Source organism: Cavia porcellus, unplaced genomic scaffold (assembly GCF_034190915.1).
Source record: "Cavia porcellus strain 051 isolate PalLab524CR breed Dunkin Hartley unplaced genomic scaffold, mCavPor4.1 scaffold_1, whole genome shotgun sequence".
In the NCBI taxonomy this organism is placed as follows: domain Eukaryota; kingdom Metazoa; phylum Chordata; class Mammalia; order Rodentia; family Caviidae; genus Cavia; species Cavia porcellus.
In genome coordinates, this window is record NW_026947484.1 from 216,252,905 (window position 1) to 216,265,844 (window position 12,940).

At 35.9% G+C, this 12,940-nt stretch overlaps 1 protein-coding gene across 8 annotated transcripts in view; it reads right to left on the reverse strand.

Annotated features, from left to right (window-relative positions):
* Positions 1 to 12,940, reverse strand: part of Eml4 (EMAP like 4) — a 150,881-nt gene that overhangs the window by 52,690 nt on the left and 85,251 nt on the right. Inside the window, exons 4-7 of one of the 8 annotated variants that reach the window (XM_013155891.3) lie at positions 10,851 to 11,024; positions 8,407 to 8,535; positions 7,962 to 7,987; positions 7,737 to 7,769 (exon numbers count right to left, since the gene is read on the reverse strand). In XM_013155891.3, coding sequence (XP_013011345.1) covers positions 7,737 to 7,769; positions 7,962 to 7,987; positions 8,407 to 8,535; positions 10,851 to 11,024 — 362 coding nt within the window. Of the gene's footprint in view, positions 1 to 5,303; positions 5,389 to 7,736; positions 7,770 to 7,961; positions 7,988 to 8,406; positions 8,536 to 10,850; positions 11,025 to 12,940 lie in introns of those variants that run through there. The other 7 variants (XM_063229324.1, XM_023566363.2, XM_013155892.3 and 4 more) reach the window with 7 other exon arrangements.

Here is a 12,940-nt window from a genome sequence, read left to right on the forward strand (position 1 = left end):
CACTAAAATAATCATGCCTATTGTGTAAAATACAGGTGAAAGGGCTTTACCCACAATATAACAAATATGCATTAGAGTTCTGTCTCTCTTACTAAAAGTCATATTCTCCACGTTCAGAGGAGGCAGTTGGGGCATTTTTTTTCCTCTTAGCTAAGATATGGAAAGAGGGTGTCAGAAAGCTTTTAAATTAGCAATAAAAATACCTAATGAGTTTTCTTTTTTGCAGTAATACAGGTCTCCTTTTTTTGATTTCCTTTTAATAAAGTTCAGATGTAGTCTATAAAAATGACCCAGAGGAGCTGGGGATTTAGCTCAGCGGCATAAGCGCCTGCCTTGAAAGCAGGCAGTCGTGAGTTCGATCCCTGGTACCGATAAAAACGAAAAAGACCAAAAAAAAAAAAAGACCCAGTACCTAAACATTACAACAAAGTATGTATACCTTTTGAAAACAGGGTACTTCTTTACCTGTCCTTACTGCTTATCCATGTAGACTTAGAATCTATCTTCTTAATTCTGGAACTGCAAAGTTTCAGATTCCACCTCAGTAACAAGGCAAGATTATCTGTAGTTTAATGTGATATTTTGATTTGTTCCAAACTGCACACCCTTCTCAGTAAGTGAAACATAACACAGGATCAGTAGAATACTACTATCATACATCCTTACAGGTAAATTTTAGCTATTCTTCCTGATACAATGCTTAACTTACACAGGTTTTATGGCCAAACACACCTGTAGCAAAGAAATCAGAAAGTATCAAAAAAACCTGAATTTGAGTTCTTTAGAAGGTAGTTTAAAAAGCAAGTTAGTGAAGTTACTAAAAAGGCTTTAGCAACATCTAAGCCTAAGCATATGTGAGAACACTGAGGTTCAAAGTCTCACAGGAAACGCACTACGGGATGAACAAAGCTTCTCTCTCTCCCGCCTCCGCCCCGCCCTCCCCTCCCCTCCCACACTTTCCTTTAACACACGGAATTTTGAGCTTCTCCAATCTGTATTCATAACATCAGTCTGATTCTTCAATCTTCTGTAACACAGGTCATTTTGCCCCAGTATTTACGTTTTTGCTCTTTTCACCCCTCTCCTTCTTTCTTTCTTTTTGTAAGTGAGGAGTCCAATAAAGCCTACATTGCTTGGAATAAATGTGTTTTGCAAGTGTAATAGCTAACATACAAAATTGATTGAATGCTATGATCAGTGACCTACTTACTATTCCTTAATACAGGAAAAAAAAAAAAAAAAAAAGAAACCCATCAAAAATTTCTGCTTCAGGGTTTATGATTGAGGCTGCCACATACCTCACTGACCTGCTGCAGAGATCGTATCAGAAATGCTTTCCCTAACTCTTCTCTATAAAATGGCAATTCTCTAGCCTCCTTATTCTTTCCCCATAAGTATCAGCTACTGACTATTTTGTTATGTGCTTCACTTACGTTCTGTTTCAATTACGTACAATATATGCTCTACATGGTTCGGACACTGTAACAGCTGTAACCCTGGCTGCTGAAGACAGGGCCTGACAAAATAAGCATTCAATAATGTTTGTGATAATCCCAGCACTCAGGAGACTGAGGCAGGAGGACTGCTGCAAGTTTGAGGTCAGCCTGCTCTACAGTGAGTTCAAAGTCAGTCTGAACTGTACGGTGAAGAGATCTGGTCTCAGAAACAAACAATTGTTGCAACAACAGAAACTCCAACTTGAGGGCCAGGGTTTCAGCTCAGTGGCAAAGGGTCTCCCTGGAAAGCGTGACATCAGGAGTTCCAACCCGGTTACAAAAAGAAAAAAAAATCCCAACTTGTTAAATGAATGAGTATATTTAATATATCATATATATATATATTTGATAAAGACAGTAAATAAACACATCTGTAATAGTTGCCACAAGAAGATTGTTCTGTACTTTTTCTTCCTCCAATTTTACAAATTATTTGAACTACCTGACTATACAAATTGTCATGGGATTTTAGAAAATATGAATTTCTAAATGATTTTTAAATTATTTTTTGATAGATAAAACAGTCAACTAAGAGCCACCATCAGGTATCCTTTAGGGTAGCCAGCATTGGTGGGGAGAAGTAGCCAGGCCACCCCCCGTGGGCACACCAGCTGCCTTGGGACTCTCCAGTGGGTAGCCGTGTGAGTCAATAGAACCAGCCAGCCATGCCCTGGACAAGAAGCCGACCCCATACCCCACTGCCTCCTGGGGAAGCTGGGTTAGGAAAAACCCAGGTGCCCGACCCTTTACACTATGGACAGGTAGCCAATGTGGGAAGCACGTGGGATGCACAATCTGCTTATCTAGAGGAACTCAGGACAGTGTCAAGATGAAAAAGCAGAAGGGGATCTCTGGCCTCCAGCTGAAACAGAACATGTTCAGGAGACATGGACACGGCAGAAAGTGGAAGCTGCATACCGGAGATTTCTGGAATGATGGGAACTAAAGTAAAGAAACTATTCCATGAAGTTTTAAAAGAAATCAGATCTCAGGTCAAAGAGGAAATGACAAACATAATAAAGGGGTTGCTGAGCACACCTGAAGAAGATATAGGGGAAAAAAAACAGCATAGGAGAATGAAGGAAATCTTAATACTGAGAAGAATTGGAATGCATGAAACAGACTCAGAGATATCCAGGAAATTAAAAACTCCATTGAAAACAAACTGATAGACTTTCAGACACTGGAGACAGGATGGCAGTTAGCAACTGCAAAAGGAAAGATCTCTTAAAAATTAACAAGGAACAAGGAAATAACAACTCAACGGCTGCAAGATGAGGCAAAGAAAAATAATTTAAGAATGATATATGTCAGCAAAAAGGAGTCAACACAAATGACATAAAGAGACTATTTGCAGAAGTAACTGCTGAGAACTTCCCAAGTATAAGAAAAGGACCTGACATATAGATGTGAGGCATATAGAATTTCAACTAGCCATAACCAAAATAAACCTATACCTAGACATATAATAATCAAGATGCCAGAAATTCAGCACAAGAACAGAATATTCAAGACTGTTAGAGAAAAGAAACAGATCATCTATAAAGGAATCATGACAGACTTCTCAACACAAACCATCAAGTTAAGAAGAGCTTGGAGTGAAGTATTTCAAATCCTAAAAGAAATCAACTTCCAATCCAGACTGATGTATTCTACAAAACTATCTTTCAAAATTGATGGAGAAATAGGATACTTCCATGACAAAGAATAACTGAAGGAATTCATAACCACCAAACCAACCCTACAAATAGTACTGAAGGAGAGGCTGGGGATTTAGCTCAGTAGTGTAAGCGCCTGCCTCACAGTCCCAGGAACAGCAGCAGAGTGGAATCAGAATCAGAGCCGGGCAAGACAACTGAATGGAGGGGGACAGTAGGGAGCCAACAGCAGGAAAAAAGCGTGGCAAAGACAAAGTACTGTATGTTGGCTGTGACCATTAATGTAGATGATTCAACAATAAACAGAAATATGGGCAGAGTGGATCTAGAAACAAGATCCATCAATTTGTGGTCTACAAGAAACATATTTACTTGACAGTATATTCATAGGTTGAAAGTTAAAAGAGAGAAAACAATGTTCCATGTGACAGGGAACCAGAAAAAAGCAAGGGTAACTTGCCCACCAACCACAGAACAGCTAAGAAAGGTAAGACATGTTTATACAATGGAAAGCTACTCAGCTATAAAGGATAATGATGAGGCTCTTGTATGTAAATGGATGCAACTTGTGATCATGCTCTTGGGTAAAGTGGTTTGGACTCATGTAGGTGAACATCATGTTGTCTTAGTGGGATCCAAACTGTACAATAGGTATTATGAAAATGAAAGGGGAGGAAACATCTAACAAGGGAAGATGGTAGCCACTGTTAATTTCCTATTACTTTGTTTTAAAGTCCTGTATCACTTTCATTATTTTGTTTTGATTATATTGTTCTATTTGATTTTATTAGGTTTGATGGTATGGGCAGTTATTTTGAAGGTAATAAGAAGCATTATGGCAGCTATTGTTGATTTCCTATTATCTTGTTTTGAAGTCCTATTATCACTTTCACGGTTTTATTTTGATTGGCTTTATTCTCTTAAAAAAATAGTCAGCTAGTTCTCAATTTCCCAAGATATCATAACTGGTTTTCCATCTTAATATATCTGTACAGTTGCAGTATTAGTGCATCGATCTGGCAGAGCAGAGAGAAAGCACTATAACAGGAAGAGTGGAATTTTGTTGAGATGAGTTCCCTTTAAGCATATTTCTTTCCAATAGGGCCCTTGGTCATTCAGGTTCTCAATATGACTAAACTTACAAATGGCACTTTGAGATCTAGTACTCCCACTACTGAGTATATATTAAAGGGAATTAAATCAGTGTGTTGAAAAGGTATCTGCACTCATAAATTTATTGTGGCAATATTTGTAACAGCCAAGATATGCAACCAGACTAGTGTAAACAGGTAATACTATTCTTTCTTTTCTTTTTTTGAGACAGCTTAGGCTGTCTCGTTATACAGCTTAGGCTGGCCTGGACTCAATATGTAGCCCAGCCTGGCCTCAAACTCATGACGATCTTCCTGCCTCAGCTTTTGAAGTGCTGGGATAGTGTGCACCACCACACCTGGCTCAATTCTGCTCTTTTTCTCTTTCTCATACTCAGGAGAATAGTAAAGCCATAAAAAAGATCTGTCATTTTCAACAGTGTGCGTGAACCTGGAGAACATCATATTTAAGTGAAATATGCCAGGCACAGAGGCAGTTACTGCATCATCTCACTCATACCGGGAAGCTAGAACAGTTGATCTCTTAGAAGTAGAGTAGGAAAGCTGGGCATGGTGGCGTGTGCCTGTAATCCCATAGCGAGACTCTGTCTCAAAAAGACACCCCTGCCCCCCAAAGTACAGTAGAGGCTGGAGTGGTTAACAGGCAGGGAGAGTTGAGTTGAGAAAATGCTGGTCAATGTTAGAACTACTGGATAAGGAGTCACGCAGTGATGTTAATTAGAACTCAGTCCAATTTCTAACTTGTGTGAGGATTTTACTTCTATTGTGGCTAGAACAGAACCAAGACTAAGGAAAAGAGTAATAAAAAAAAGGGTTCAGGATTCAGGGCACAGGTGAAGATGCAGGTTAGTATGAGCCGCATCATTTTAGTGGCTTACGTCTGTCCTTCCCCTCACACCTAGCCTCAGTACTGCCCTGCTTATCCCATTTCACTTGTACTGCTTTCCGCTATTCCTGTCTGCCTTCTGCCCAAGTGCTGACCACTGTGGTGCCGGAAGGACACAGGCCTTTTAGGCAGTTTCTCTGCTACCACTCACCGAAATGTACCAAATGTAAATAGGCTTCTTCCCAAATCAAAGCAGGTGGCTTGGAACAAATCACGGTTGTTATTGTCAAAAATAGCTAGAGAAATTAATAAATCATATATTTAAAAGATTTTACAAAAAGATAGGTATAAGCATTAATAACTAAAATTATAAGAAAATGTGCTGTAAAGGTACCACACATATTGAATACCAAATTCTAAAAATAGATCTACAACTTCTAACAAATAAAAATCTTCTATTTAATGGTTGTCTTTTCATCTTACTCTACTTGAGTACAAAGTTTTTACTGGCAGACTCATTTTTAACTACAATTTATTTTGTTCTATGTGCCAGGCACTGTGTTAAAATACTTTATTACTGCATAATTTCTACAAAAACTCTTTGAAGGCTTATTATCTCAATCGTAGACAAGAAAACAAAAATTTAGGGAGGCAAAATGACCTGTCCAAGGACACCATAGCTAATTCAATGATGGTATCAGTCTCTGGACTCCAAAATTCATGTATTTAAACATCTTATTTTTTGCTTGTTATACATCTCTATATGTAGGTTAAATCTCAAAGCCAACTCGAAGTGCAATTTTGCATAACCACATTGCTACTCTTTTCCACAAATCTACTCCACAAATTTTTATTTCAGCAGATGATGCTTACTTAGTTCTTCAATCTTCATAGATTTCCTTTACTCTTTACTTTCTATATCCTACCTGGTACTATCCAGGATCCATCTATTTCTATCGATAGTCTCTGCCTCAATCACTGTCAGGCCTGAGTTATATAATATATTGAAAAAAAAGAGCCCTGTGGGCACACACCAATGATACGAGTCTATTTTCCAAACAACACAGTAATTATACCAGCAAAAGAAAAGACTCACATTTCAAAGGAAGCAATGTCTGACATCAATTTTCAACAACTGCAATCTGAATTTTTAAGGTAGAACTATTGTAACACAATCAAGTTTATTTTTCAGTATTCTTCCCCAATTTTTCATTCAATCCTTCCTGCCAGGCACTGGCTACTCATTGTTCAGTGATTCCTCCTCAGCAAAATCCTCCCCCTTTCAAATATCTTACTTGCTTAACTGATTTTGAAAATTGTGTCATTAACATAAACCACTCTCATATATCAATCTTAATTTCCTTTTTCCTTTCAAAGAACACATGAAACACAAGCAAAAGGCAAACAGTACTTTTTCACTGATACTGAGCTTATGAAATTTGAGCTCTTTAGAAAAACATGTAACAGCAGTGCATACTGATAGTTTCTGTGTTTTCTATTTTTAAAGTATTTTCATCACTCAGCAGTCATATGAAGTAGGTTTTACAGTTATTATTTTCAGATTGAAAAACTCAGAGACATTGTCATTAAGCCTAGCATTATACAGAAGAGCCAGCGCCAAATATTAACCGCAGCGACTCTACTCAAATGCACTTTCCAGAACACAGCACTTTGATCTATATCACCATATAAAGAAAAAATTTTAATGTGTAATGTAATAAGATTGTCTCTGTAGGTAAAATTTCATTTTCATTGAAGTAGCTAAAATTATTACTTAATCTAATACAATTAGTTTAATAGTTATCATTAATACAGGGAGAAAGTTAAGGCCTAGTGGAGAAGAATGCCACCAAAATTGAACCTCTTTTACAATTTCTGTGTACAAATGATCCAAAGACAACAAAAAATAAATGCTATTCTTACTGGAACTGAAGGAAGTAAAAATCCTCAGAAATGAAGTTCAATGTCTAACAAATATTTTAACCACTATTTAGTTGGCTAACAGCCCAGAAAATGAAGATAATTATGACATAAAAATGAGCTGTCAAAAGCATGCACAAAAAAGACATGCTTCCACTTGGAACAGCATGCTTCAATTAAACTTGCAGGCAATCTAAGAGGAATGTAAAACTGATTATGAAATATACCTACTTTGCAATTAAATTAAATATACGTTTACAAAATCTGCTTTCCTTTTTTGGTCAGAACAAGCCAACAACAGCAAGTGGCTAGAGATTATAATTAATATAAAAGAAAAATCTAAGAGGAAATGGTTTGCTAGACTTATCATATTTTGAATCTTGCATCAAGATATGAGTGATTATTTGCAATGCAGTTGACAAGACAGGAAATTAAATTAAAATTTATCAATCTTTTAAATGGCTTTTCTAAGTATAACTTTTTTTTAAAAGGGAGAAAACATTTTATCCTGCGTAAAGCTGTATTTACTGATCACCTTAAATCTTCACAGCTGACAGAAATAAGATAGATTTCTTTAAAAAGCACTTGGGCTCACTAGGTTCCAATCACCATGATATTTTTTATTTTTAAGAGAAGAGTCAGATAGTAAAAGTAATGAAAAGCCAGATAAGAGATCCAAGAAAAATTAATTTAGAAGGCAACCAACTGTGTAGCTTATTCTTACCTTGGCTGTTTTTTTCACGGGTTGACATTTTTGCTGGTTGAGACAAAAATGACATATCTTACCAAAAAATTGAGCATTTCCTTAAGTAACTACAGAAACACGTCTCTTTTATTCCTATGGGCTAATAAAATATACTGATTGAAAGTAAGTTGACATTCTTATCCGTTTGAAAAAAATTAAACTGATGTACAAAAGCAAAATATTGTAAAAAGATATTTAATTTACCTTGGTTGATGAGGACATCTTTATGCCTAAAAAGGAATTCAAAGAGTATATTTATTTTATAATTTTATACAGGTGAACATTAGTCATCTGAAGCACTTGCAAAACTCTGATGCCTTTGCCCAAACCCTAGATAAATCTAGAAATGAAATTCAGGTACCAGTATTTTTTAATTTCTCATGCTATCAACTACTAATGTATACAACTTTACATAGTTTTAAACAAGTAAAAGCATAAAAAGAAAGTAAGAGAAGTACCCAAATCTTACAGTATTATTGAGATTTACAATTTGTCTTGGGAAACATTAACAGGAAGACGCAGTTTTTCTGAGAGGACTTTAGAAGAAAAAAATTACGATAATACAGATTTTAAAATTCAAAGCAGACATACAATTATACATATAACTATGAGAGCTATTAATTTTCAGGTGTAATAAGGTGTTACTTACTTGTCTGTATTTTTTGTAACTTTTGATAATAATTTTGATGTTGAAGGTGTTTTCAATAATTTATTACGACTATCATCTGAATTTTCCCACGAATTATGTAACTTTTCAGCAGTTGGTAGTCGTTTTATGCTAGGAGAAACATAATCATTTCTTAAAGGAAAATTCTGAGTAGCAGTGACATGTTAAGTTTAAACAGAACACAAAAGCAGCAATTAACACTTTCTTAAAGCTAATCCAGAAAAAGAAAGGAAAGGATTAGTTGAAAGACTTTGCCTGGATGAGTAATGGAGTTAAACAAGGCATTACCAAGTCCAGATTTTCTTTTTTTAAGAGTAAGACAATTTATTGAAGAAAACGAATATGGAATACAAGTAGTTTCTGAGAGACAGGAGGGGTCCTGAATGGGTTGACCCCAACTGTGTTTTATAATTTTCAGTATTATTCTGAAAAGCACTAGAACAAATACTATTTGATAAAAAGAAAATCTATTATCTTTTTTTTTTTGCTGTTATCAGAAAAAAAATTATTTGCTTATATCTCAAAATACTTCTCTCTCTTCTGCCAGTACCGGAGACTGAAGCCAGGGGCTTCGCATGAGTTGCATTTGCTGCCCTTTTGTATTTTCAGACAGGGTCTTACTACATTGTCCAGGCTGCGTTTGAATTTGTGGTCCTCCTGTCCTCAACCTCCCAGAGTGCTGGGATTACAGGAAGATACCATCACTCCTGGCAACTCTCCTAACTTGCAGTTACCAAAAACCAGAAGTTTTTCATAATCATTAAATTCCAAGGCTGCAATTTTCATTTTTAATGTAATTATGTCCTAATGTAATTAAATTATATGGGTACAAGTGAGACTAAAAGTGAAACTCTTGTTTGTATCTTTAGAGACAATTTTACCCAAGGTCTAGAATAAGACTCCTAACACAAAAACCTGTAGTACTGAGTCCCTATACTTGTAACACAAAGTTTTTGATTTATAAATGACTTTATGGCTGCATTGTTCACTACTCTAAAACTCATCCAGTCGTTAACACTTCTTGCAATAGTATATCCAAAGAGCAATTTAGAAGGGAGAGCACATTTCCAGGAGACCTCAAGAAGCTGAAAAAAAGATCCTCGGACAAAGATACCAAGTCAAATCAGAACCTTAAAGAGATTGATTATAAAAAAGCCACCTTTAACCTCACACACACCAAAGCTTGATTATAAAAAAGCCTCCTTTAACCTCACACACTCCAAAGCTGTGTAACACTAATAATTTATATTCAAGAAAAATTCCACAAGAGACCAGGCAGAAGAATTTAAAACCACTTAGCATAAAATCTGTGCAGGACACACAGACAAAGCATTTTGTAAATGGTAAACGTGTATCAATCGAGTGAAGGGTATTCTGGTTTTCCCTATTTCCATTATAGATTTGACACGAAATATTAAGCTGGTCAAATAAAAATGTATTATGACTCTTTTAGGAATGGTTGCCATTTATTTTATTAAAATCCTAGCTTGTTCTTGGAATGGTTTAATAATTTCCTAAGATTTCTAAGCAGAAGTATAATGATAAAATATGTATCTCAGGAAAAAACTTGAATAGCGTTTCTAAAACAGGCAAATTTAATTAAGTTGGTCTCAATATTTGATTCCAAAGTAGCTGTAGCAGTGAACTCCCAGCATGCAGGTTTAGATCCTCAATTTAGGCGCACACACACTTGTTAGAATGTTTTTCTCTTTTTCCACTCTTATAACTTAAAAATATTATTACGGACACAGAAGCCCTCAAGCAAGCCTCAGCATAGAAAAGACCAGGTGAAAATGGATCCACTTCTCTAATCAAGCAGTAATTTATCCTCCCAAAACCCCAAACTGAAACTGAGATGCAGCCACAACAAAGAGCTATTTATTGAGAAGGGCCCTTGCAAGTTGAAGGTTGTAATGATGCCAAAATGTGGTGAGGATACGTACATATGGACATTTTCTATCCATGGCTATACATAACCACATATAAATTAAAAAGTATTGTATACTTTTATGAAAACACTGTTTTCATTTTAAAATAGGCTATTTGTGCCTTTCACCAGATTGTTTACAACTTAATCTTTTTAATTTATTTTTTGGGGGTGTCTTTCTGAGACAGGGTTTCACTACGCAGTTCCAGCCAGCCTTAACTCACAGTGATCCTCCTGTCTCAGCCTCCCAAGTGCCAGGATTACAGGTGCACACCACCAAACCCGTTTTTTTTTTTTTTTTTCAGTTTTAACTAAGAATTTTTTTTTTATCATAAATCTTCATTCCACAATGTGCTAAAATATAGATTACAGCAGCAAAGAAAGAAAAGCCAGCAGGCTTCTCTCTTGGAATCCATGGATAGCCAACTTTTTCCTAAATCACAGAATTTAGGTATCTTTACAACCATTCCCTAGCTCTGTACTGCGGGACAATTAAAACCTTTTAGTGGGAGCAGAATTCTTGCTTTCTGGAGTTTGTCTGTGTATTTGGAGAGGTTGTGAAGAGGGCTGGGGAGAAGGTGATGCTCGAGTTTGTGGACTGTGATCATTAGAATGAGATTCCTCTTTTTTTTCTCTCTGTCCTTGTGGTTTTTCTTTCTTTTTTTCTGTACCACTGTAAAATAAAGTATAACATGGAACAACACATATTTAAACAAATGAAAAAAATCAAATGATAGAAAGTGATTATTATATAATTCAAACCCCTAAATCATACAGCTAATATGGTTTTTACTGCTTTTATCCAATAAGAAAAAATATTTCTTTGAAAATTCTAGAAGCTATTAGTATCTTCAATGAAGACTAAAATTACCTCTAATGAATTTTGCTATCTCAGAAAATTTTGGAGACTAGAAGCTCTCTTAACTGACCTCAAATTACCCAAATTAGAGGACCAGTGACACCTTTCATAACCTGTGGAAGCTAACTGACTGGACGACCAAGGTCACTAATGCTTAGTGTTTGATAGATTATTCCCTAATTCCTCTGTATATTTCTGCTCCCATCCAGTTTACCCCCCTTTTGACACTGCTGGGGATCTAACTAAAGGCCTTCCACATGCTAGGCAAACACCGTACCACTGAGCTACAACCTCAGCCTCATCAAGTGAGATTTAATTTTACCCAGAGTTTATGTTTTTACAAAACCTGTTAATGTTAGTTATTTAATTATGTAAATTAAACAAATGCAAAGAAAACTGACAAAATATACATAGGAATAAGAATCACAAGTTCTAAAGTTCTAGGAAAACTAAACTGAAGGTTCTAGAAATACTAAACATAACAAATATTTAAATGATTATTAAATTAAAGTGAGACAATTTTTTTTAAATCATAGAAAAATAAATAGGTTTTAGGGATTTAGCTCAGCAGCATGAGTGCCTGCCTGGCAAGTGCTAGGTCGTGAGTGCGATCCCTGGTACCAAAAAAAAAAAAAGAAAGAAAGAAAGAAAGAAAAAAAGAAATAGGTTTTGATTACTGTTTATTTTGCCAGGTTTTAAATTTCCTATTCTTCCCTTAAAAATGAAACAAAAAACTATGAAAATATATGGGCATATTTTATGTCAACAAGGGATTTGATCTAAGATTCATATTTTGAAAACGGGTGGGAGGCTTGGTCTTTAATTATATTTAAGATATTTGAAGCTTTACACTTTGACTTTTTTTGAGACAGGGTCTTGTATGTAGCTCAGATTGGACTCAAACTTAATGGAGATCCCGTCTTAGCCTCCAGAGTGCTGGAATTTCAAAGTGTGTGCCACCATGCCCAGGTCTACACACTTTGATTCATAAGGAACTACCTTCCATTTGTAATTGTACAAAAAACAGAGTACAATATTATTAAGTAGATGGAATCAAGACTTCTATTTCAGTATTGAAAAGCCAGAAAACTACCAACTGCCTATAATTCTTAAAGCACATTTTGTAATTTTATCATAAGGTGAACAATCGAGGACATATATAACAAAAACATTTAAATAAATACACATAGTACACAATTTAACTATCATATACTAGTTAAATTCTATTTTAGCAGTTATATTTTTTTATCTGATTCAGTTCTAATACCTTCTGACTTCACACTGGTCACTGATTATCAACTTCATGTTAAATTTTTTTCAGTATGTGCTAAGAAAATTTTACTTCACAAATATTAGAGGAACTTTGAAACTTAGAACAAAACTGAAACAGAGGTGGAAGTTACGTGTGCGTGTGTGTGTGTGTGTGTGTGTGTGTGTGTGTGTGTGTGTTTCAGAATCTTGCTATGCAGTTCAGGCTGGCCTTGAGCTCACTTTGTAGCTCAGGCAGGTCTTGAACATGCAAGGATCCTCCTGCCTCAGCCTCCCGAGTGCTGGGATTACAGGCATGAGCCACCACGCCCGGCTAGGAAGTTACTTCTTTCTTGTCAGTCTTCAAACCATCCTGAATGCACAGACCGCTAGTTTAACAGGACAACTTAAAAGAATTTTTCTTCTAGGTTCCTGAAAAGGAAAATACAGAGCCCCTGCACCATACAATAACTCAGCTGCTC